At 35.8% G+C, this 25,821-nt stretch overlaps 1 protein-coding gene across 3 annotated transcripts in view; it reads right to left on the bottom strand.

The window, feature by feature from the left end:
• Nucleotides 1-25,821, bottom strand: part of LOC123537870 (armadillo repeat-containing protein 8-like) — a 57,808-nt gene that overhangs the window by 31,462 nt on the left and 525 nt on the right. For all 3 annotated transcript variants that reach the window (XM_053529952.1, XM_045321757.2, XM_045321755.2), the window contains exons 2-10: nt 21,618-21,691; nt 21,005-21,076; nt 18,539-18,681; nt 16,089-16,186; nt 15,255-15,347; nt 14,108-14,264; nt 5,368-5,519; nt 2,659-2,862; nt 2,010-2,096 (exon numbers count right to left, since the gene is read on the bottom strand). In XM_053529952.1, the coding sequence (XP_053385927.1) occupies nt 2,010-2,096; nt 2,659-2,862; nt 5,368-5,519; nt 14,108-14,264; nt 15,255-15,347; nt 16,089-16,186; nt 18,539-18,681; nt 21,005-21,076; nt 21,618-21,691 (1,080 nt within the window). The remainder of the gene's footprint in view (nt 1-2,009; nt 2,097-2,658; nt 2,863-5,367; nt 5,520-14,107; nt 14,265-15,254; nt 15,348-16,088; nt 16,187-18,538; nt 18,682-21,004; nt 21,077-21,617; nt 21,692-25,821) is intronic.

Raw genomic sequence — 25,821 nt, 5'->3', positions numbered from 1 at the left:
CAAGCTTTTCCTTTGAATTGAACTAGTGACCTAGTTTCTGACCTTACCTAACCCAGATTTGAACTTGACCTAAAGATCATCAAGAATAACAATCTGACCAAGTTTCATTAAGATATGGTCACAAATATCGCCTCTACAGTGTTAACTAGCTTTTCTTTTGATTTGAACTGGTGACCTAGTTTTTGAGCCTACATGAATTAGATTCTAAACGGATCTTAAGAACATCAAGATTAACATTCTGACCAAGTTTCATGAAGATACAGTCATAAATGTGGTCTCTACAATGTTAAAAAGCTTTTCCTTTGATTTGACCTGGTGACCTAGTTTTTGATCCCAGTTGACCCAATATCGAACTCGTCCAAGATTTTATTGAGGGTAACATTCTGACCAAGTTTCATTAAGATTGGGCCAAAATTGTGACCACTAGAGTGTTAACTAGCATTTCCTTTGATTTGACCTGGTGACCTAGTTTTTTACCCAAGATGACTCAATATTGAACTCGTCCAAGATTTTATTCAGGGTAACATTCTGACCAAGTTTCACTAATATTGGGACAAAATTGTGACATCTAGAGTGTTAACAAGCTTTTCCTTTGATTTGACCTGGTGACCTAGCTTTTGACCCCAGATGACCAAATATCGAACTTGTCCAAGATTTTATTAAAGTTAACATTCTGACCAAGTATCATTAAGATTGGGCCAAAATTGTGACCTCTAGAGTGTTAACAAGCTTTTCCTTTGATTTGACCTGGTGACCTAGTTTTTGACCCCAGATGACCTAATATCGAACTCGTCCAAGATTTTATTGAGGGTAACATTCTGACCAAGTTTCATTAAGATTGGGCCAAAATTGTGACCTCAGGAGTGTTAACAATCTTTTCCTTCTGATTTGACCTGGTGACCTAGTTTTTTATCCAAGATGACCCAATATCAAACTTGTCCAAGATTTTATTGAGGGTAACATTCTGACCAAGTTTCATTAAGATTGGGCCAAAATTGTGACCTCTGGAGTGTTAACAAGCTTTTCCTTTGATTTGGCCTGGTGACCTAGTTTTGACCCCAGATGACCCAATATCGAACTCGTCCAAGATTTTATTGAGGGTAACATTCTGACCAAGTTTCATTAAGATTGGGCCAAAATTGTGACCTCTAGAGTGTTAACAGTCAAACTGTAGACGACGGACAGACGGACGGATGACAGACACAGGGCGATCATAAAAGCTCAGCTGACCAAGTTTCATGAAGATACAGTCATAAATGTGGCCTCTACAGTGTTAACAAGCATTTCCTTAGATTTAGCCTGGTGATCAAGTTTTGACCCCAGATGACCCAATATCAAACTCGTCCAAGATTTTATTGAGGGTAACATTCTGACCAAGTTTCATTATGATTGGGCCAAAATTATGACCTCTAGAGTGTTAACAGTCAAACAGTCAAATTGTTGACGATGACGGACACAGGGCGATCACAAAAGCTCACCTGCAATATAATTATCATGGCTGGTATTTTTGTACAATTATTCAAAGTATTTGAGAGGGATGAGTTGAATTTGCACAATATTTTATTTGTACTTTCACATTTCAGGTGCAAATTTGAACTCTTGCCTGTAATATGATAGTGTAACCTTGCCTGCCTAAAAACTGCCATGTCTAATTATTTGTACTGTTGTTGTCTCCTAATTTTATTCAGCCACATTTTTCAAAACATATTCAGCAAAATAATCACCCTGATGTTACATGGAAGTATTAAAAGTAAAATAAAATGAATTCCATTTCATACATGACACAAGTTTGAGCATGTTCATAGGCGTAGGAGCAGCCCCCAATTTTGAAGTTGGGGGGCCAGCATATGGTTTGAGCTATTGGACTCACCTGTGCGTAGGCGTCAGTGTTAATGTTGGCGTCCAAATTTGGTGAAAACAGTAGCCAAATTGATAAAAACTGGTAACTAGAACACAATTTTCTAGTAAATCCTACTTTATGCCTGAGCCAGATTTAATCTTTTTATTACCTGTTTTCTAATATCTTCTTCATTAGCACCAAGGGCTGCAAATGCTTTAAATGCTGCTTGTTTCATTTCATTACCCCAGTGTATATCCTGAAACACAAGGTATTAGAACATTGATGGTAAAATATTTATAGCAAAATTCAAGAATTAGTATCAGAAGTATTAACATTTTGCAGTCCATATTAGATAATATGAGCATTACACAACCATCGCAGAATTGTAAGCACGGAAAAAACCTTCTGTAATTAACCCTTACCATGCTAAATTTATATAATGGACTTGTCCATCTTCCAATTTGGATAGTACCATTAACTGTTAAAAGGGGTGCTTACCAAAAAGATACTGACTGAATAGCGAACAGTGCAGATCATGATCAGAGTGCATGAATGTGCAGACTGATCATGATCTACACTGGTTGCAAAGGCAGAACCAATCGTGCCCAGCATGATAAGGGTTAATATGATCTGTAAAAAGACCTTTTAGAAGCACAAAATGCAACCAGGCAAAATAATCTCTAATTGCTATAGACTTTGAAAGCAAACAGCATGGATCCTGACCAGACTGCGCGGATGTGCAGGCTGGTCTGGATCCATGCTGGTCGCAAATGCACTATATTGGTTTTCTTGTGGTGCTGCTCAATTATTATACTAACACTCTGCTTCCCACTTCTAGTAATCTGTTGAACATCCGTATATTTCAAATATTCTGACAGTGTTTTAATGATACGCTCTGATATGGACGCTGTCCTCTGTAAAGTGGCATCCACTTCCAGGAGGTATGCGAGCGTCTCGGCTCCCTCAACATTCTCCTCTAGAGTTCGGTCCTTACTACACATTCTGATCAAACAAGGCAGCGTCTGAAAGAATAAATTAAAGTTTGACTGATAATACTGGGAAATCATTAATGTTCATGGGACAAATTTTCGCAGATTTTGTGTTTGTGTCAATAGATTGAACTTGAATCCCAAAGAACAGGTCAAACTTCCGTTTGTTTTAAGTTAAAAAGCTGAAATCCATCAATTCATATCAACACGAAATAGCCTCTTTGTCAGAAAAAAAAAATTCTATATCAGCAAAAGAAAATGATTTCAAAGTACAGTGCAACCTCTGTAGAGCAACATCCTTTGGGAGATACAAATATTGACTGTTATGTAGAGGTTGTTGTCCTGGAGAGGTGAATTTGATATTATATTGCAGCTTAGGGAAAATCTGATGATGTTGTTATAAAGGTTTTTGCTTAAGAGAGGGCCGCTCTGGAGAGGCTGTACTACATATTACGCTGAGTCTGGAAGATACTGAAAATAAATACAGCTGACCTTCGGTTACTTGAACCCGACAGGACCAGCAAAATGCACTATATAGGGATTTTGCCGGGACCTAACGATGAGTTAGAGCAAAAGGTGGTGTCGAATTATCTGAGTTCAAACAGACGAAGATTGACTGTCATTTTAAGATATTAGGAATAGACTGTACCCCAAGTTCTTCTTATAGCATGTACTTAAGTGTTTGCACTTGTTGGTCTTTATCACTTATTCTACCCATAAAGAAATCAATTGATTTCACAGCAATGAAATAAAAAAAAGATTATAGCACTGTTACAATATTGTTGATTCATGTACAATCTGACTAAAGTACTTGATCTTCCTAATGCATAGCATTAATAGGAGATGATTTTAATAGTTTTGTGTCTATTGCCTAAATGCAAGCATTTCAAATTTCAAACAATATTGATTTAACCTCAGTACTAACCTAAATTTCATTTATATAATCAACTGATGTGTAAACAAGATCTCATTTTACTAACAATGTCTGTCAGACTTTATCTTTTTGCCCTACATACATGGCCAGTTATATATACAAGCTCTAACTCTACAGATGTATGCGAGCATTAGAGATATTCAGGATATTTGCTTCAGTGTAATATTGAAATATCTTTCACCTAATGAACATCAGAGCAATATTTATGGCACAGACACAATCTGGTGTCCATGAGTGAAAACTATTTCAATCTTAAATGTAAAACAAACTAACGTGGAAGATTGAAACACTTGTAGTAGATTACCTCAATGGCTATTTTAGTGTCCTGTGGATCTATAGCTAGGGGTGTAACGATAAATCGAAATATCGATGCATTGCGATACTGAGTGTCCCGACAGTATGCATCGATAGAAAAGTCACGATCCAGTAACAATCGCCAATAGTTCCTTCAACAATTGATAGTTTCGATAGTTTTGAAATTTTAGTAAATACAGAAATAATTAATAATTTATAAACCAAGAAACAGAGCCAGCTTTCATTTGCACCTCAGAAAATGATTACATCTCCATTACAATAATTACCCTCACGAAATTAAACTACCATAAAGGACTGAGAAGTCTGGGAGATAATTAATAAATTTAGTTCCTCAGAAACTTTGATTAAATATATTTAAATAACCTGTTAACCTTAAATGAGAAAAAGTATTATGGACATGGAGAAAGTAGGCTACTTGTATGATATAGCAAACTGTTCGGTAGGGCCTTTCATTTAGTGCTGGTACACCTTAGTCTGATCTGTCAATTTTTGTCTTTTTCGATGCTTTGGGTTATTAAACACGTTGACATTCGCAACAAAATGGCCAATACGTTTGAGTATAACTTGCAAAGGTTTATTGTTTTACTTATTGTTTCAAAGCCAAGGAAGGCAAGAAATAGAAAAAATGTTAAAAATATTTAATGTTAGATTTATTTCTGTCCATTTCAGTTATATAAACATCTCAATGTGTATTAACAGCAATTATAAAAAGTGCCGTGTCTTACACTGTGTAATAATGCCAGTTGGTAGTTTTACTGTATAAAAAATGGTGGCCGATAACTATTGCAATAGTATCGCAATAGTAACCTGCAATAGAATAGTATCGCAATAGTTTTTCAGCAATATCAATAGTATTGCAATAGTCAAAATTGGCCTCAATACTCACCCCTATCTATAGCTCCATCTCTGCATATGCATGCATGAATTAAAATCATACATACTGATAACCTTCATGGCTATTTTTATATCATGTGAATCAATAGCTCTGAACACTGCTACAAGCGCATGCAAGAATTAAAGAAATGCATACAGCACTACATTCATGGCCATTTTATGTGTCATGTTAATTTATAGCTCTGCCTCTACACATGTATTCAATAATTAAAGATCTGCATACTATATTACTTTCATGGCTATTTTTGTGTCAGGTGGATCTATAGCTCCACCTCTACATATGTATGCAAGAATTAAAGATCTGCATAGTATTGCTGTATAACATTCATGGCTATTTTTGGGTCAGACAGATCTATAGATCTGGACTCCTCTACATATGTATGCAAACATTGTACCTTCATGGCTATTTTTGGGTCGTGTGGATCAATAGCTCCACCTCTGCACATGTATGCAAGCACTTTAGCTGCTAAGATCTGCATCTCAGATGTTTTATCTCTGTACAACAACTGCACCAAAAGGTTTGGGAATGGTTCTCCATTATGTGTGGCTGTAACAAAGAAGTACTCCATGAAACAATCAAAGCAAGCATGCTCATTTTCATACGCTTTGTTTTTGTTATAAAATATAGATTATGACAAATATATACTTAAGCAATGTATTTTTTGATAAAGTTGAATCTCAGTAGCTTTCTGAAAGTTAAACAGACTTGAATTACGTAAAATTTATGGAGGACATGGAACTATTTGTTTTTCAGTTTCGGATAAAACACATAGCAGGCCTCGATCTTGACGGTAGCCCGGTAGCCCGAGGCTACCAGTTTTTCGGACGGACTACCGAATTTCCCATGCTGGGTAGTCTGTCGGGCTACTAAGTTTTCAAACATGTTAATAATAAAAGCTTGAAATTTCACCGGTTTATCTGATGTTTCCTTTTAAATGACAACGATATTTTCGGTCCGCATAACACCGGTCGGCCATTTTTCCGAAATTTAAATCCCTTAATTTTCACAATAATTATAAAAAGGACTTCATGAATCTGAAATGAACATCCTGAATACTAGCTTTCGTATATTTATGCATGAATTGATGACTTTAGATTTGCAATATATAAAGTAACTTTACAAAATTCAGAAATTACATCCCTAAAAATTACCCGGATTGACTGGAATTTACCTGTGAATCGTAAAGATATCAAAATGTCATGCCAGTAATTTTCCATTCCACGAGCACGTGCGACCTATCGTATCGCCGTTACTTAAATGTTTATCGACACATACACAAAAAACGCTTGTAGTGCATTCATTTTTTAATATAATCGCTTTAAATTTTCAGCACCGCTTTAGAAGTAATACAGTTTGAATTTTATAACGATTTTAATAAGATGTCGACAGAAATGTAGGCAAAATTCTATAACAAGAGCACCGCCTTGCGGATGCTGACGCTCATCTGATTTTTTTTGTGTAAAAGAAATATTGTCCTACCCATGATTTTCTAAGTCTAAAAAGGGCCATCATTCTTGCAAAAAGCAGGATAGAGTTATGTTTCTTGATGTTCAGTGTCCACTTATGATGATGAAAAACTGTTGCAAGTTTTAAAGCAATAGCTTTGATAGTTCATGAGAAAAGTTGACTTAAACATAATACTCAACCAAGAAAATGATTTTCTAAGTCCAAAAGGGGCAATAATTATTGCAAAAAGCAAGATGGAGTTATGTTGCTTGCTGTACAGGGTCAGCTTATGATGGTGAACAAGTGTTGCAAGTTTCAAAGCAATAGCTTTGATAGTTTAAGAGAAAAAGTTGACCTAAACATAAAACTTAACCAAGAAATCTGATATTTTCTAAGTCCAAAAGGGGCCATAAATCTTGCAAAAAGCAGGATGGAGTTATGTTTCTTGCTGTACAGGGTCATCTTATGATGGTGAACAAGTGTTGCAAGTTTTAAAGCAATAGCTTTGATAGTTTAGGATAAAAGCTGACCTAAACATAAAACTTAACCAAGAAAACTGATTTTCTAAGTCCAAAAGGGGCAATAAATCTTGCAAAAAGCAAGATGGAGTTATGTTTCTTCATGTACAGGGTCTGCTTATGATGGTGAACAAGTATTCCAAGTTTCAAAGCAATAGCTTTGATAGTTCATGAGAAAAGTTGACTTAAACATAATACTCAACCAAGAAAATGATTTTCTAAGTCCAAAAGGGGCAATAATTATTGCAAAAAGCAAGATGGAGTTATGTTGCTTGCTGTACAGGGTCAGCTTATGATGGTGAACAAGTGTTGCAAGTTTCAAAGCAATAGCTTTGATAGTTTAAGAGAAAAAGTTGACCTAAACATAAAACTTAACCAAGAAATCTGATATTTTCTAATTACAAAAGGGGCCATAAATCTTGCAAAAAGCAAGATGGAGTTATGTTTCTTGCTATACAGGGTCAGCTTATGATGGTTAACAAGTATTCCAAGTTTCAAAGCAATAGCTTTGATAGTTTAGGAGAAAAGCTGACCTAAACATAAAACTTAACCAGGCAACGCCGATGCCGACGCCAACAACCGCTCAAGTGATGACAATAACTCATCATTTTTTTTCAAAAAATCAGATGAGCTAAAAACGATCGAAGTTTCATACAATTATTTGTAAAATTTCAAACAGCGCGATCTTAATTATTTCTTTCTTTCTAAAAGTAAATAAATAATACATACTATGGTCATAAAATTCAGACTTTTGACAAGAAAGTACAAAAAACAGAATTAAAAAATCTTAAATAATGAAAAAGCGGCAGCAATTTAGATACATTGAGTAAAACGATTTTTGGCAAACAGATTTCTGCAAGTGCGGATGAATAGGTTACGGGACCTCGTGAACGTAAATAAAAACAATGATTGTTTTAAAATAAAGCAGTATGATGTCGCTGTGGTTTTTAATAAGTTTAATAAGTAAATGAAGCTTTGTACATGTCTTTTTTGACTCGACACTATGTCAGATATTCTTTTCAAACAATAATGTAAATTCCTTGAGGGCAAATAGGTCACAGAGGTAGGATATCATCTACTATTATCGTTTGACACATTTACCTGTCAGTTTATACGGGATATTGCACATTCGCTTTTAAAAAAATAAAGAAGATACTTTTTTACTGATTTCTTCTCAGCAATCTAAAGAACCGAGGCCGTACGATCAGACAGTGATGTGCCACATGGCGCAAAAACATGACGTAATGCCATGACAATCTGGGGCAAATAAACCGCTTTGATCTCCACTTCAGATGCCATGATACCAACACTTCTTTTAGCTCTTTGAGGGGGTTTTAATTGATGATGAAAACAAGGCCAATTACTTGTTTATAAACAGAATAATTACCGATAATTGTTAATGTTTTTTCTTTTCGCTTTAAAACACGGGTGGGTTGATGATGATTATTGTGCCCACGTCGCCCCGGACTGATAATAGGCTACATTTACTTGATAATAATGCTTAAAAAAAATATACCAACCTACCGACCCTACTTTTGATGGCTATGCCACCAGAAACAACATTTTTTTGGGGGTTGGGGGCAGTGGAGGGGTGGGGGCTAACCAGGCTGATCCATTATTGCAGTTAAATTTGAACAGCTACACTATATTTTAAAGGCCCTGGCTAAAAAAGTAAGTTTTAGAAGGGTAGTGCAAATTTGAACCCCACGCCTGGCATATAACTAGATACTGGTATAGGTCTTACTTTTTTTCTACAGTTTTCTCCCATAATTTCTGTCTGCTTAAATACTTGAATATTGCAACATGGTTATCCACTTATGTTGGCTTAGCCTGCCCATGGGTAGTGTGGGTAGGTTAGTTGCCTACCATTTAAATAACTGAATGTTGAATCAAGCATAAACTAAAATACATCATATTTATAAACAAAATGATTTTGGGCAATTAAAAATGTTTTCGGGCAAGTGGTTTTCTTAACTTACTTGCCCGAAAGGACAAGTGCTGAAAAAAATTAAGGCGAAGACTGTATATATTTTTCTCTTTTCCAAAACGGGACTACCAGAAACCTGGTCGGGCTACTTGATTTCACAAGTTGGTAGCCCTGCTGGCTACCAGCAAAAGTAGGTTAAGATCGAGGCCTGCATAGACTGTAAATTTGTGGTATGGTAAATCTGTGGGCACGCTTCGCTGCTCACAAAGATGAAATATAAAGAACTACAAATGTGTTTTGAATTCACCTCATGTAGAAGATATCTGTATTTCTATCAAAGACTATAAAAGTGTAAATGAGGTGAATTTGCTGATTCAAAAAGGAAACAAATTCACACTGTTCAACAAGAAATAAAGGTGTTAAATTTAACTGTACAAGAAAATTATAAATATGCTCCCAATATTTGGATCTATGGTATTAACTGATAATTAATACCAAAATATAAATTCATGACCATTTAATTATTCCAGTAAACCCTGACATATCAAAATCCAGATCACTCTTGCAAAATGAAAAATACTTGCTCTTATAAACAGGCTGTCCCTCATAACAGGTAAAACAGTATTTTAAATGGGTATAGAAAATGGTGACCCAAAGAGGTTGTCTCTCATAACAGGTAAAATTACACTTTTAAATGCAGATTATGTCCTGTATTGGAAAAGTTAGTTACGTGGAAGTGTTTGCCAATTTAAAGAATTCAAAAGTTACAAAATTATCAGCCAACGTAAATTTCCACATTCACCAAGACATGTCAGTATAGTCAATTCTAACACGATCCGATTCATTTTCCTATTAAGGTAGTTCTGCACGTTTGAAAAACCGGAAGTGATGGCGTAACGTTATTTATCTGGAAAACGTAGAATAAAGCCTGGATTTGGCGTACGGAAATGAAAATCAGTTTATGAATTAATTGAAACCTGTGAGTAAATTTATTACAATGGCACTGTTGCTATATTTCTAAAGTCAAAATATGATATTAATACATATGGCACATTAAAAAATCAAAATAATGTGTTAAATTTGCGTGAAATGTCCAGTTCACTTTTATTATGGTCAAATATCTCAAAAATTAGCACATTTTATTTCATCAAATTATAGTGCATATGTTTATTAACAACCGTGGGAAGTTTCATCAAAATCCACATTGTAGAAAAAATTCTATTCGCGAAAATGTTATGAAAGTTATGATTTTCCCATAGACTCCCATTATGCAATATTGCATGAGGTCCAAATTTTTCAAATCAGTCTAGCAAAAAATCAAGCACACGTCCCTATCTTTTTTATTTGCTGAATTTTCTAGGTATATTCTGAAGTTTTGAAAAATCAGAGTTTAATTAAATTCTTCATTGTAGGAAAAGTTTTGATCGAAACGTGCAGAACTACCTTAACAAGAGGGCCAAGATGGCCCTAGGTCGCTCACCTGAGAAACACACCATAACAGTGTAAACATGTTTGACCTAGTGATTCATGGAAACAAATATTCTGGTCAATTTTGATTAAGATTGGACCAAAAATGTGGTCTCTTGAGTTTAAACAAGTATTTTCTAAGATGTGACCTAGTGACCTAATTTCTGACCCCAGATGACCCATATTCAAACTTGACATAGATTTTATCAAGGCAATCATTCTGACCAAATTTCATGAAAATCAATTGAAAAATACAGCCTCTATCACATAAACAAGGTGTTTTTTTTATTTGACCTAGTGACCTACTTTTTGAACCCAGATGACCAGTGATTTTTTTTGGAAAAAATAAAGGTGCCTGTGCCCGCTGAATTGGGAAAATAAGCGCGATAATTCCCCAAATTGGGAAAAATATAAATATGTTTAATTTCCATACTAAGTGATATAAATCTGTACATTTCCTAACTGAATTTTGTTTAAAGAGTTTATATTTTTTCAAAACCACTTTTGGATTTAAAATCGTGAAATTTTTGGGTGATAAAATTAATTAAGACACCAATACAACTTGTATTGATTGTATTTATCAATTTTCACTTCATTCCCTTGAAATTTGATAACGTCCGAAATTTTGACTATCCGAAATTCGGTACAATCGCGGCGATTTTGATCTCCAATTTTCCAAAAACTAGGAGAGATATTGTCATTTTTCATTACCATAAATGATTAACTGACATAATGAAACATATTTAAACCGACTGAAGTCCATATTTCTCTTGAAAATCGGCAATGTTTTGTTTGTCACGTGTTTTCGCGACTGTAACCTTGATGCGATTTTGATCTTAAAAAAGGACGTTTTTGATGTCATTTCTGCCAATTTCATGTTAGATATCGCGGATCTCACGCCCGAATATATACTGTTACATTTTGGAAATAAAATATTATAATTTGAGGGGGGAAAACATCTCTTTTTTAGGGGAAAAATAGACGATTTTTTGGGAAAAAATGGCCTATTTTGGCGAGGGGAAAGTGCCGATATTCGGCAGTAAAAATACGCAAAAAAAATCACTGATGACCCATATTCAAACTCGACCTAGATTTCATCAAGGCAATTATTCTGACTGAGTTTCATGAAAATCAATTGAAAAATACAGCCTCTATCGCATACACAATGTTTTTCTTTGATTTGACCTGGTTTTTAATCCCAGATGACCCATATTTAAACTTTATCTAGATTTCATCAAGGCAATCATTCTGAACAAATTTCATGAAGATCAATTGAAAAATACAGCCTCTATCGCATACACAAGGTTTTTCTTTGATTTGACCTAGTGACCTAGTTTTTGACCCCAGATGACCCATTTTCGAACTTGGCCTAGATTTCATCAAGGCAATCATTCTGAGCAAAATTCATGAAGATCAATTGAAAAATACAGCCTCTATCGCATACACAAGGTTTTTCTTTGATTTGACCTAGTGACCTAGTTTTTGACCCCAGATGACCCATTTTCAAACTTGGTCTAGATTTCATCAAGGTGATCATTCTGACCAAAATTCATGAAGATCAGTTGAAAAATACAGCCTCTATTGCAAACACAATGTTTTTCTTTGATTTGACCTGGTTTTTAATCCCAGATGACCCATATTTAAACTTTATCTAGATTTCATCAAGGCAATCATTCTGAACAAATTTCATGAAGATCAACTGAAAAATACAGCCTCTATCGCATACACAAGGTTTTTCTTTGATTTGACCTAGTGACCTAGTTTTTGACCCCAGATGACCCATTTTCGAACTTGGCCTAGATTTCATCAAGGCAATCATTCTGAGCAAAATTCATGAAGATCAATTGAAAAATACAGCCTCTATCGCATACACAAGGTTTTTCTTTGATTTGACCTAGTGACCTAGTTTTTGACCCCAGATGACCCATTTTCAAACTTGGTCTAGATTTCATCAAGGTGATCATTCTGACCAAAATTCATGAAGATCAGTTGAAAAATACAGCCTCTATTGCAAACACAAGCTAAATGTTGACAGACAGACAGACAGATAAACGACAGGCATCGAGCGATCACAAAAACTCACCTGAGCACAGGTGAGCTAACAAAGAAGGCTGAAAACTGTGAATTATTATTAGGGATGGCAACGAATACCAATTTTGGTATTCGAATATTCGGTCAACCTTCCGAACGAATATTCGAATATTCGGTCATCAAATGATCAACAAATAAACTCAAAATCTTATGAATTTATCGTACCCTAATTAACAGCGATCTGCATTAATTCTACTTTCATTTACACCGGAAGTAATTCAGGCATTGACGAATTAGGACTGAGTAATCGTTCTCATCTCTTGTTTAATATTTTTTAATATAAAATATTTGTTAATTTCCTTCATTTAATATACTTTATATAGGTTTTACTTATTTTTACATGGATGTAGCCCTCCCGTAAGTAAGGTTCTCTCCACAGATATTACATGTAGCCGACTTTCTATCCAATGATCACGTGATATATTAAAAAGACAGGCGGCATTGCTTGCATTTTGACAGTAGATTCACGTAATAGCATGAACAATATTTTCAATTAAACGAAGGGTAAAATTAAGACTGTGGGGGTGTCTAATAAAAGATATAATTTGCTTAACTTTACCCTTTGTCTGAATATTGAGTAGATTCTACTATTTGTTTTTCCATACGAAATGCATTTATTTATATCAAGAGGATGATCCGTTTTCATTAAAATAATGAAAAAGTTTCAAAAGCTTAAACTATTTTTTATTAAAATAATGAATACCATCACATTTGACTTGTTTTCAACACTTTTCGGCACTTTTTTTTACTCCAATACATCGACCTTGACTGAAAACCGAGTCATTTGTTCAAGTGCTTTCTAATGATTTTTAAATACATGCGGTTCGCACCTACCGAAAACAAGGCGATTTGTGACGGATTTGCATCAATAAATGACCAGTAAAATTTCTAAAGGTAAGCAATTAAGAGGTACTTACTGCAGGTTACGATGTCATCACCATAGCGATGTACAATCTCGGCACGCTAATATACAAAGTGACACGTCTGACAGCGACAGAAGCCATTTTCGCGCCTATCTACTATGAAAGCGGAGTTTGGTAAATTAGATAAACGAACATACTGGTTCTTTAATTTGGTTTTTATTTATTTCCTAGGATCTTGTATTTTTCAAGACTATTCGAATAGTGAAACAGTATTCGAATATTCGTGTCATGAACGAATATTCGAACATTTGTTGCCATCCCTAATTATTATACAACAATTCACTATTCTGATGTCACAATTATAACGTCATAGCGTCAAACGGCATAGCGGCGCGCCAGAAAAGAAACCGATTGAAAACGGCCAATATATAATGAATGCCATCAAGGATGTACTTTAAAATCCTTGGTAACATGTTAGAATCGAAATAATACATCTCATTTAGTGATTTGCTCTTGAATAAAATCATTGTTTGACGTTCAGATGCATATTATTATATCACGAGGGCCTTCACATCTGAACTCCAAACAATGATTTATTCAGCGACAAATCACTAAATGAGATATATTATTTCTTAAGCAAACAAACTTAGCACTTCAGTTTTCCTGGATTAGGGAATATTTTTGCTAACAAAACTTCTAAAATTGTGAACTTTTTGACCCGTGAATATATCTGTTTAGATTTTAGTTAGTGGTATTTATTTGGATCTTTTATAAAGTTCCCACTGTAACAAATATAAATATCTTCTTGTCAGAATGTCATACCTTTTGCAACAGTGTCACTAGTATCATCATTGTCTTTCACCAGCACAGCTAGACATTTCAGCGTCGGCATCTGGACTTTATATACATTACCGGCAATGAGGGAAACTAACACTGGTACTATCTGATTTTTACACAACTTGTTCTGTTGCTCTGTTGTCTACAAGTAGTAAAATATTTCAGTAGAGTATACTCTACAGGAAATATATAAATCAATGAGTAACATGTTTGTGAACCACTTTCAAGGCTTTTCATCAAAAAGTTGGAAATAGGCCCTGTCCTTTGAAAGTCATATGCCATAGAGATAAAATAAAAAAAAAATTGTTTCATATTTTTGGAAGTTTCTCTGAAAATGGGGAAAAAATAACCTGGTTTTCAACTGGGAAGCAGTGAAATATTGGCCTCTGTAATATAAGGATGAAATACTGGTTATCTATGATAATACTTGGTAGTTAGCACCTCCATTTTTCAAATGCTGTGAAAAAAAATGTCTGCATATAATTTCATGATTTTGGCAAAGACTGGCTTTAAAGTGGGGACAAAAATTTGTGCATATCATAGATATAAAAATAAGTTTATGCAAAAAAATATCTTAGCAGTAATTAAGTTTCTTTTGGAATTGATTTCAAGCATACACGCTTTATGGACATCATGTAAGGTTTGTGAGCAACATACAACTAAACATGCTCATGTTCCTCCTAGCAATTTCATCGGACATTACGTCCACTCCTTTAAGTCCTCTAGACCTGCACTGAGTGGGAAAGTTGGGAATTAACCGTAGTGAGAAAGTAATAACATTTTAGATATCAAGCAATCTCTGTCAGTTTTCTGAGTACTGTATTTAATTAAAACTCTGTTCAATCCAATAAAAAGACAATCTATTTCCTTACAGGTTTTCTTTAACCCTTTCCCTGCTAAATTTCTAAAATGATCTTGTCCATCTTTCAATTTGGACAGTACCATTAACTGAAAGATACTGACTGAATGGCGAATAGTGCAGATCATAATCAGACTGCATGGATGTGCAGGCTGATCATGATCTGGTCTACACTGGTCACAAAGGCAGAATCAGTCGTGTTCAGCATGATAAAAGTTAAAACTCAACAATGAATGTGCTGCAGCAGTAAAAAATATGAAAAGATTGACAAACCTGGCACGAGTTAGCTAGAATGTTGGTGATACATTCCTGTGTACAGACAGACTGCTGCATGATGTTCACTAGGTGAGGAATGATTGTAGGATCCTGTAATGAAATAATTCCATCTTTGTCTATAGACATTCTGATATTTTATCTAATTTGAAAAAAACAACAACAACAATTGCATCATGTTTTTTGACTATTTACTATCTTCATAATAAACAAATGGCACCACATTACTATATCAGTAAAGCAGTGGTTGTCAGTTAATGCTTACCCTGCTAAATTTCTATACTGAACTTGTCCATCTTTCAATTTGGACAGTACAACTGACTGTTAAAAGGGGTGCTTACCAAAAAGATAGTGAATGAATGCATCCGTGCAGTCTGATCATGATCTACACTGGGCGCAAAGGCAGAACCAATAGTGTCCAGCATGATAAGGGTTAATGTCATCATTGATTCTGGAGTTTGAACAAGGACTGACTTGTTCTCCACAAGTAACTGACAACTTATTAACATAACTAAGACGGAGTAGGAGGAATGTTTTTGTTTTCTTGTTTCTGTTAGTTTTACTGTCACATCATCGTTATAAGTCCAGGGCCCCCATGGCTGAGTGGTTAAAGCCGTTGACTTCGAATCACTTGCCACTTACCGATGTTGGTTCCAGCCTCACTTGGGGCAACCAATTATTCATGTGAGGAAGCCATCCAGCACGCTTACTGAAGGTAAATGGTTCTACCCAAGTGCCTGCCCGTAGTAGAATAATGCACGGAGGGGCACCTGGTAACTTGTAACCTTGTAACTGCAAATTAATCTCCTCTTACTTCAGTAGCTGACAATTTACCTGATAGATGAAACTGACACAGTTTGAATTGCTGATGAAAATAGTCCTCAAACATCGTAAACACGCCTCAACAAATGGCAAGCTGGGATTGCTTAAACCTGTTCAAATATACTGAGAATGTGAAAACTATCTAAGTATAGTGTTAGGTAGAAGCTAGTTGAGTCTAGTAAACAGACTCTTAAAGAATTGAATCTCGATGCTAGCAAATACAAATAATTGAGTGTTTATGGAAAAAAATGTATGTCTACCTGCACATTTCAACTTCCTACAAGGCAGTTTATTCTAGAAAACAGAATGTCTAGGTACATGTTAACTAGTTTCAGAGAAAAATATACTTTAAATTATGAAGATTACACTGAAATATGGACAGAAGTTGTGGAAATGAAACATGAACAGACTTGAGGCATAACTATCAAAGGGCAATAGCTCAGTTAACAAGAGGGCCATGATGGCCCTATATCGCTCACCTGTTACATTGCACTTGAGGACAAGAAGGTCCTCAGAAAAAATATCTAAATCCAAAGGACAGGAACAACAAAGGGAAGAAATTTAACCAAAAAGAAGAAAAAAATTCTTACAAGGTATACCGGTAGATATGTAAAAAAAAAACGCCTAAAAATTGGAGGTACCATCCATGTTGTACCACAGAAAAGTGGTCTCAGTTTTTCCCTATGGCCAATAATAAAAAAGTTACTAAAAATAAGCTATTTATAGTAACGTAAAAGGGAAGTAAAAAAAAAAAAAAATATTGTAAGTGAACAAAAGAAGGATCTGCCAAATAAATATGTCGGCATAAATGAAATTTCAGATCAGTATCTTCATTAGTTACAGAGATATACCCATTTTAATTTGAAATAAAGGGAGGTAATTTGACATAAAATCAGTCCATAGTTATCTACCCTGATTGTCTCAGTCCAACTAATAACAATAATGAAATTTCAAATAAGCAAACAAGTCTTATAAGTACTTACTGATATAAATCCATTTTGATTACAATCAGGGGAGGTAATCAGATATAAAATAACTCTGGAACCTACGAATGGATCTGATTTGTCGTGGAATCCAAGATTTACTGTTGTTGAAGATATTTTGGAAATTTGTATCAAATAAAACCATAAATGAAGTCTCTATATGGCTGCAAAAGCCAAAATAGCCGATTTTGGACCTTTAAGGGCCCATAACTCTTGAACCCAAGAAGGAATCTGGCCAGTTCAAGAAAGGAAGCAAGATCTTGTGGTGATACAAGTTGTATGCAAGTCTGGTTAAAATCAAATCATAAATGAAGCTGCTATTGTACAGACAAGGTCAAAATAGCTAATTTTGGCCCATTCAGGGGCCATAACTCTGGCCCTTATTATGGGATCTGGCCGGATCAAGAAAGGAACCGAGATCTTATGGTGACGCAAGTTTGATTAAATTCAAATCATAAATGAAGCTGCTATTGTGCAGACAAGGTCAAAATAGCTAATTCTGGCCCTTTCAGGGGCCATAACCCTGGAACCCATAAAGGAATCTCACCAGTTCAAGAAAGGAACCAAGATCTTATGGTGATACAAGTTGTGTGCAAGTTTGGTTCAAATAAAATCATAAATGAAGCTGCTATTGTGCAGACAAGGTCAAAATAGCTAATTCTGGCCCTTTCAGGGGACATAACTCTGAAACCCATACTGGGATCTGGCTAGTTCGAGAAAGGAACCAAGATCTTATGGTGACACAAGTTTTGTGCAAGTCTGGTTAAAATCAAATCATAAATCAAGCTGCTATTGTGCTGACAAGGTCAAAATAGCTATATCTGGCCCTTTCAGGAGCCATAACTCTGGAACCCATAATGGGATCTTGCCAGTTCAAGAAAGGAACCGACATCTTATGGTGATACAAGTTGTGTGCAAGTTTGGTTAAAATAAAATCAATAATGAAACCACTATCGTGCAGACAAGAAATTGTTGACGGACGCACAGACGACGGACGAAGGGTGATCACAAAAGCTCACTTTGTCACTATGTGACAGGTGAGCTAAAAATAACCATAAAAGAAGTAACCTATAGGCAACAAGCCTTGGTACTGATGATTCAAGTCAATTTTTTCATTCAAATCCCACTAAAGGAGAAGTAATCTGGACAAATGTTGTTTAAAAACAGCTTTTAAGGGGATACATCTGTGCAGAAAAAATGATATGCAAAACTAGTCTTCTTTCCAGTCACTCCTGTGGAGTTTCAACGAAATCCAGCCAAGCATTTTTGTAAAGAAACTCTTATAAGCATAATGTGGGTGGACGGGCAAGCAGACTCCAAAGTCAAAAACAATATGTCTAAAAGTTGAGGAAGACACTTAAGAAAACATTTTTATTCATCTTACAGTTTTAAAGTTAATGAAACCATCAATAAATATTCATAAACTGAATATACAACAGAAAATCTCAAATGTTACTACACAGTACTTTTTGTCAATACCTTTAAGTAAAACAGCAACACTGCCTTCCTCGACCAGGGTGTTTATGTTATCCACAGTGCCTTTAGCAATTGATCCCATTACAATAGCAGCATCAGTTCTAATCTGTTGTGGGGCATCTTCATCTACCAGCCACTGTAACAATCTGGAGAAAAAATGATATATGCTTCTGTTTCAACAATATTTTACACCGCAACCTCTGTAGATCTACACTGCTACAGTGTCATTATTTTTTGTCCCCCCGAAATTCTTTCCTTTTTTAGGATGTTAACTTCTTTACTTTCTTCAACAAATTTTCTTTTCTGCTTTAAAACAAAAATACTCACATCATTTACAGTTTAAGCTTTGGTAAAGATAACAGAGGCCACTAATCCTGGCTTTAACAAGAGCTGTGTCCATAGGATGACACATGCCCCCGATGGCACTTTGAATGAATAGTTATGGCCGATGTTAGAGTTTAGGACCTTTGACCTACGGACCTGGGATTTGCGCGCGACACGTCGTCTTACTGTGGTACACATTCATGCCCAATAATTTTAAAATCCATGCATGAATGACAAAGATATGGACCGGACACGCCCATCAATGCACTATCATGAAATATGACCTTTAACGTCCAAGTGTGACCTTGACCTTTGAGCTACGGACCTGGGTCTTGCGCGTGACACGTCGTCTTACTGTGGTACACATTCATGCCAAGTTATTTGAAAATCCATCCATGGATAACAAAGATATGGACCGGACACGAATGCACTATCATGAAAAATGACCTTTAACGTCTAAGTGTGACCTTGACCTTTGAACTACGGACCTGGGTCTTGCGCGTGACATGTCGTCTTACTGTGGTACACATTCATGCCAAGTTATTTGAAAATCCATCCATGGATGACAAATATATGGACCGGACATGAATGCACTATCATAAAAAATGACCTTTAACGTCTAAGTGTGACCTTGACCTTTGCGCTACAGACCTGGGTCTTGCGCGCGACATGTCGTCTTACTGTGGTACACATTCATGCCAAGTTATTTGAAAATCCATCCATGGATGACAAAGATATGGACCGGACACGAAAATTGCGGACAGACCTACAGACTGACAGACAGTTCAAAAACTATATGCCTCCCTTCGGGGGCATAAAAACCACTGGATTCTTTTTAAATTTAGATATCTACAGGGTATTTTAACGAGTCCATTAAAAGCCTCTCCCAAGTGTGATTTTAATATATGGGTTTGACTGTACAGTTGAATCCTTTTAAAGCAACAGCTTTAAAATCAAAAGAAAAGCACAGTTTTGAGAGGTTTCCAGTTAAAAGGACCTAACCCAAAACCAAGATGTAGAGGTTTCCAGTTAAAAAGAACTTACTCCAGACCAAGATCATAGTTCAGTATGAAATGATTCATGTTTAAGCCTTACCATGCTAAATTTCTATAATGGACTGGTCCATCTTCCAATCTGGGCAGTACCGTTTATCATTTGAAGGGGTGTTTATTAAAAATTTACTGACTGAATAGTGAACAGTGCAGACCATGATCAGACTGCATGGATGTGCAGGCTGATCTTGGTCTGCACTGGTCGCAAAGGCAGAATCACTTGCCACCAGCAGGCTAAGGGTTAAAGGAACTTACACTGGACCTAGAGCTTTGTTCAGCAAGGGGTTGCACTTTTGGGGGATTCTGGTTTATAGGAGGGGGTTCCTGTTAAAAGCAACTTACCAATGTTCAGTTTGGAGGGGTTTCCACTTTTGGGGGCTTCTGATTTTTAATGGGGTTTCACTGTATTTCAAAATTACCTTAACACAACGGCTGTTATTCCTTCTCTATTACCATTTGATCCAACTTTTCCTCAACAATGTTTTTCCCTGATTTCTCTTTAAATGTAAGATTTCTCTTTAATGTGACAATACCAGTTAAAAAATCATTTTCCAAGGGTGGTAATAGAAACTTTTTTTATTTAATTTTCAGAATATCTTGATGAGATTTGAATCATAGACAGTTTTGATGTGGTTTTCTCCATTGTAAATTCAGACATTTGGAAAAAATGTTTTCAATTAAATTTTGATTTTATTTATTTGAGTGGATTAGTTTAGTTTATACAAATTCATCTTAGCTTGATTGTGATGAAAGCTTCAAGCTTATTTGAACCACTCTTGAGTCTGTTTCCTGGAAAAATCAGCATCTGTGTAACATGAGAAGGCTTGGTCTTGACCAAAGTGGGACTCAAACCCACAACCCCCGGATTTGGTGACACCTTTTAAAACCACTAGACCACCACTCCTGAGTGGATAGTTACAAAACTTCAATGATAAAACAGTTGGTAAAGTTTCTTAAAACATTTTTTCCATGATTTTTACAACTGGGAAAATACATTTTTGGTCATAAAACAGATAGCATTAATTCACTTGGAGACCTTTAGAAAGATATAAAGTTTATAACTGGATCTTGCCACAACAAACACAACACTTACCTTGGTACAGCACCATGGTTGATAGCATTGGATTTCTGCTTATTGTTTCCAATCACAGCATTCTTAATCCAGCTGCAATGATACAACATAAACATGTACATATTAAACAGACACTGGTCATGAAACTCAAAAAGAAATATAGTTTTGAAATTATATACTGTTTAAATTAAGTTGTGAGGTTAATTGAGTAGTTTCAAGTATCTGCCACTCATGGTGATTAAAGACTGGAATTTATACCATACCAACCCATGTTTTCGGTGGAAGGATGCCCGAGGCGCCCACTGTGGATTATTTCAGATACAGACAACAAGCTGTAGCTAAAAATCCTCCTCATATAAAATAAGATATACTAATGGTAAACCTCTTGGTGTGCCTAAACCCTGGAAGTGTTTGTTTGTATGTAAGCTTATATATAGTTGCCACTCGTAACCCATATGGGTGACTACTCCAGAAGAATGTTAGCAGAGGAGAGAGTATGTGATTCAACGTAAGTACATGGTCATGGAATCTCCTACTGTAGCTAAAATTTCAATTCTAGCAAACCAAAGATAGGTTATGGTAAACAAAAGCCAGCACTACCCTAAGATAACGGTATTAGAATGTTGCAACTTACATTAAGGCCTCTTGCCATTTATCAGGTTCGTCTGAATGCAGTGTATCATACCAGTCAGTCTGGCCATCAATTTCCTGCAACAGAATATTCTGAGAATATACAAAATATACCAGTCAGTCTGACCATCAATTTCCTGCAACAGAATATACAAAATATACCAGTCAGTCTGGCCATCAATTTCCTTCAACAGAATGTAAAATACACCAGTCAGTCTGGCCATCAATTTCCTTCAACAGAATGTAAAATATACCAGTCAGTCTGGCCATCAATTTCCTGCAACAGTCTGAAAAAAATATACCAGTCAGTCTGACCATCAATTTCCTTCAACAGAATGTAAAATATACCAGTCACTCTGGCCATCAATTTCCTGTAACAGACTGAAAAAATATACCAGTCAGTTTGGCTATCAATTTCCTTCAACAGACTGAAAAAATATACCAGTCAGTCTGGCCATCAATTTCCTGCAACTGACTGAAACAAGAGGGCCATAATGGCCCTATATCGCTCACCTGTTATCATTGCACTTAAGGACAAGAAGGTCAAAAAATCATAATCAATCTTGTGTCATATGATAAGGGTAATAATGTTGAACAACTATTTTAAGTTTGAATCAAATCCATTCAGTATTCACTGAGGTAGAGTGAAAGTGCATCAAAACTTTAACCTGAGATTCTAAGTAAAAAGGGGGAATAATTCATGAAAAAATGGTGCCAGAGTTATGCACCTTGTGTCATATGATGTGGATGATGTTGAACAACTATTTTAAGTTTGAATCAAATCCATTCAGTAATAACAGAGATGGAGTGAAAGTGCATCAAAACTTTAACCTGAAAATCTAAGTGAAAAGGGGGGATAATTCATGAAATATTGGTGCCAGAGTTATGCACCTTATGTCAGATGATGTGGATGATGATGAGGAATAAGTATATATATTATATTATATTTCAAGTTTGAATCAAATCCATCAAGTAATTACAGAGATAAGTTGAAAAAAGAGAAAGTGTAAAAAAACTTTAACCAAGGTGGGGACGCGGAAAGACGCCGAAGCCGGGCCGAGTAGGATAGCTCTCCTTATACTTCATATAGTCAAGCTAAAAAGTTACTAAATAAGCTATTTATAGTAACCTAAAAGGGAAGTAATTTAAAAAAATTATTGTAAGGATTCGAGATCTTATGGTGATACAAGTTGTGTGCAAGTTTGATTAAAATCACTCATAAATGAAGCTGCTATTATGCAGACAAGGTCAAAATAGCTAATTTTGGCCCTTTCAGGGGCCATAACTCTGGAACCCATAATGGGATCTGGCAAGTTCAACAAAGGAACCAAGATCTTATAGTGATACAAGTTGTGTGCAAATTTGATTAAAATAAAATCATAAATGAAACCACTATCGTGCAGACAAGAAATTGTTGACGCACAAAAATAGCAAATTCTGGCCCTTTAAGGGGCAATAACTCTAGAACCCAAGATGGGATCTGGCCAGTTTTCGAAAGGAACTGAGATATCATGCCAATACAAGTTTTGTACAAGCTTGATCACAATTGCTTGCAAAATGTGGTCTCTATCGTGTTCACAAGAAATTGTGGATGGCAGACGAAGGGCGATCACAAAAGCTCACCGGTGAGCTAAAAATATACCAGTCAGTCTGGCCATCAATTTCCTTCAACAGAATGTAAAATATACCAGTCAGTCTGGCCATCAATTTCCTGCAACAGACTGAAACAAGAGGACCATGTTGGTCCTAAATCACTCAACCCAGTTCATTGTGGCTAAGTTTCATTGAAAACCACAGATCCATTGAAAGATATGGCCTCTATAGAGGTCAAAAGGTTTTTCTATTTTTAGAACTACTGACCTAGTTTTTGATCGCAGTGGACCCAGTTTCGAACTTGAACTAGATATCATCAAGGTGAACATTCTGACCAATTTTCATGAAGATCCATTGAAAGATATGGCCTCTAGGGAGGTCACAAGGTTTTTCTATTTTTAGACCTACTAACCTAGTTTTGGACCACACATGACCCAGTTTCGAACTTGACCTAGATATCATCAAGATGAATCAGACCAACTTTCATACAGATCCCATGAAAAATATCGCCTCTAGAGAGGTCACAAGCTTTATCTATTATTTGACCTACTGACCTAGTTTTTGATGGCACGTGACCCAGTTTCAAACCTGAACTAGGTATCATCAAGGTGAACATTCTGACCAATTTTCATGAAGATTCATTGTAAAATATGGCCTCTAGAGAGGTCACAAGGTTTTTCTATTACTTGACCTAATGACCTAGTTTTTGAAGGCACATGACCCAGTTTGGAATCTGACCTAGATATCATCAAGGTGAACATTCTCACCTACATTCATGAAGATCTCATGAAAAATATCGCCTCTAGACAGGTCACAAAGTTTTTCTATTTTTAGACCTACTGACCTAGTTTTTGACCGCATGTAACCCAGTTTCGAACCTGACCTAGATATCACCAAGGTGAACATTCTGACCAATTTTCATGAAGATCCATTGAAAAATATGGCCTCTAGAGAGGTCAAAAAGTTTAGACTGTTTAGACCTACTGACCTAGTTTTTGACCAACCATTTTAGAGTCCAAATGAAAAATGATGGACACGATCTGTCCATATGACTTCTGCTTCGAATCAAAATAAATTAAAAAATTCTAAAAATAGGAAGATTTTAGCAGTTTTGACATGTTTTTTTTGCGTGACTGTCACACAAATCAAAAATCGTCACATAAGTATATAAAATCTGTAAAAATAGTACCACAAGTATGCCGTTTGGCACACGGAGGGACACCGGGACCATAACATAATACGTCCCTTTGGGCGTATAAAATGTCTTTTTGCTGTTCTCACAAAGTGACCTTTAAAGTGAAATTAGGAGCAAACTGTGGTTAATATAATTCTCTTTTAGTCTGATCATGACCTGATAGTTAAGAGTTTTATAGCTTTAAAACTTATGCATAAAACTTTATCAGCCTTGCGTAAAATTTTTGACACTAGGGGGATAATTTTAACAATCTTGGTAGAGGACCACTAGATGATGCTACATGCTAAATATCAAAGCCCTAGGCCATGTGGTTTTGTACAAGAAGATTTTCAAAGTTTTCCCTATATAAGTCTATATAAACTATGTGACCCCTGGGGCGGGGCCCTATTTGACCCTAGGGGGATAATTTGAACAATTCTGGTAGAGGACCACTAGATGATGCTACACACCAGATATCAAAGCCCTAGGCCCTGTGGTTTTGGACAAGAAGATTTTAAAGTTTTTTCTTTCAGTTGCCATGGCAACCAGAGTTCTGCATGGAATTCAATTCTTTGAACAATTTTGAAAGGGGGCCACCCAAGGATCATTCCTGTGAAGTTTGGTGTAATTCTGCCTAGTGGTTTTCAAGAAGAAGATTTTTTTAGAAATTGTTGACGGACCACGCACGTCGGATTACGCACGACGGACGACTGACATCAAGTGGTCACAATAGCTCACCTTGTCACTTCGTGACAGGTGAGCTAATAACTCAAATGGGTTATAAACTGCGATAACTTGAAACAGTTACACCCCTGACTGATAAATGAATGTTTGAATTGATTTCCCTAGCTTCGTGTAGATGGTAAAAAAAAAGTAAATGGTTAAGAAACATTTTTCTTACCACAATTGTTTTCATCTGGTCACATGCTTTAAATGTATACATGTTTTAGGTCAGTCATTTGCAGGTAATATGGGACAGGTTGTGCTTAGCCCAACTAATTGTGTGCAAAGGGCTCTTTGATATATAGAGACAATAAGTATAACGCCCTCCACAAATTTTTCCTTCTATGTGTATATAACCAGTGAAGCAAATTTTGGTGGCTTCAAATACATATTTAAATCCAATTTTTCACACTAAAAATTACATGTCTGGAAAGCTCATTCCATATACAATCATTATTCTTTCTAATAAGAAAACCTCTGTTTTGTAGGCAAAACACTTTTAAACTCCATGTATGTCAGCGTGTTTTCCGCTTACACCATTAAATTTCTACCTCATGCAGTCATGTAAAGCTGTGTGTACACTTTTCATGTATCGATCGGATTATTTTTAAACCTCACCGACACTTGATGTGTTTGTACTAAATCTATAAATCATTAAGTTTATATTGCGTCAATTTCCACTACAGGCACAGTTTGGATACTAACTACTTGACACGTA

The sequence above is a fragment of the Mercenaria mercenaria genome, chromosome 18 (genome assembly GCF_021730395.1).
Source record: "Mercenaria mercenaria strain notata chromosome 18, MADL_Memer_1, whole genome shotgun sequence".
Lineage (NCBI taxonomy): Eukaryota > Metazoa > Mollusca > Bivalvia > Venerida > Veneridae > Mercenaria > Mercenaria mercenaria.
The sequence above is the reverse complement of the archived record's forward strand: the minus strand, read 5'-3'. Positions and strand labels throughout refer to the sequence as shown.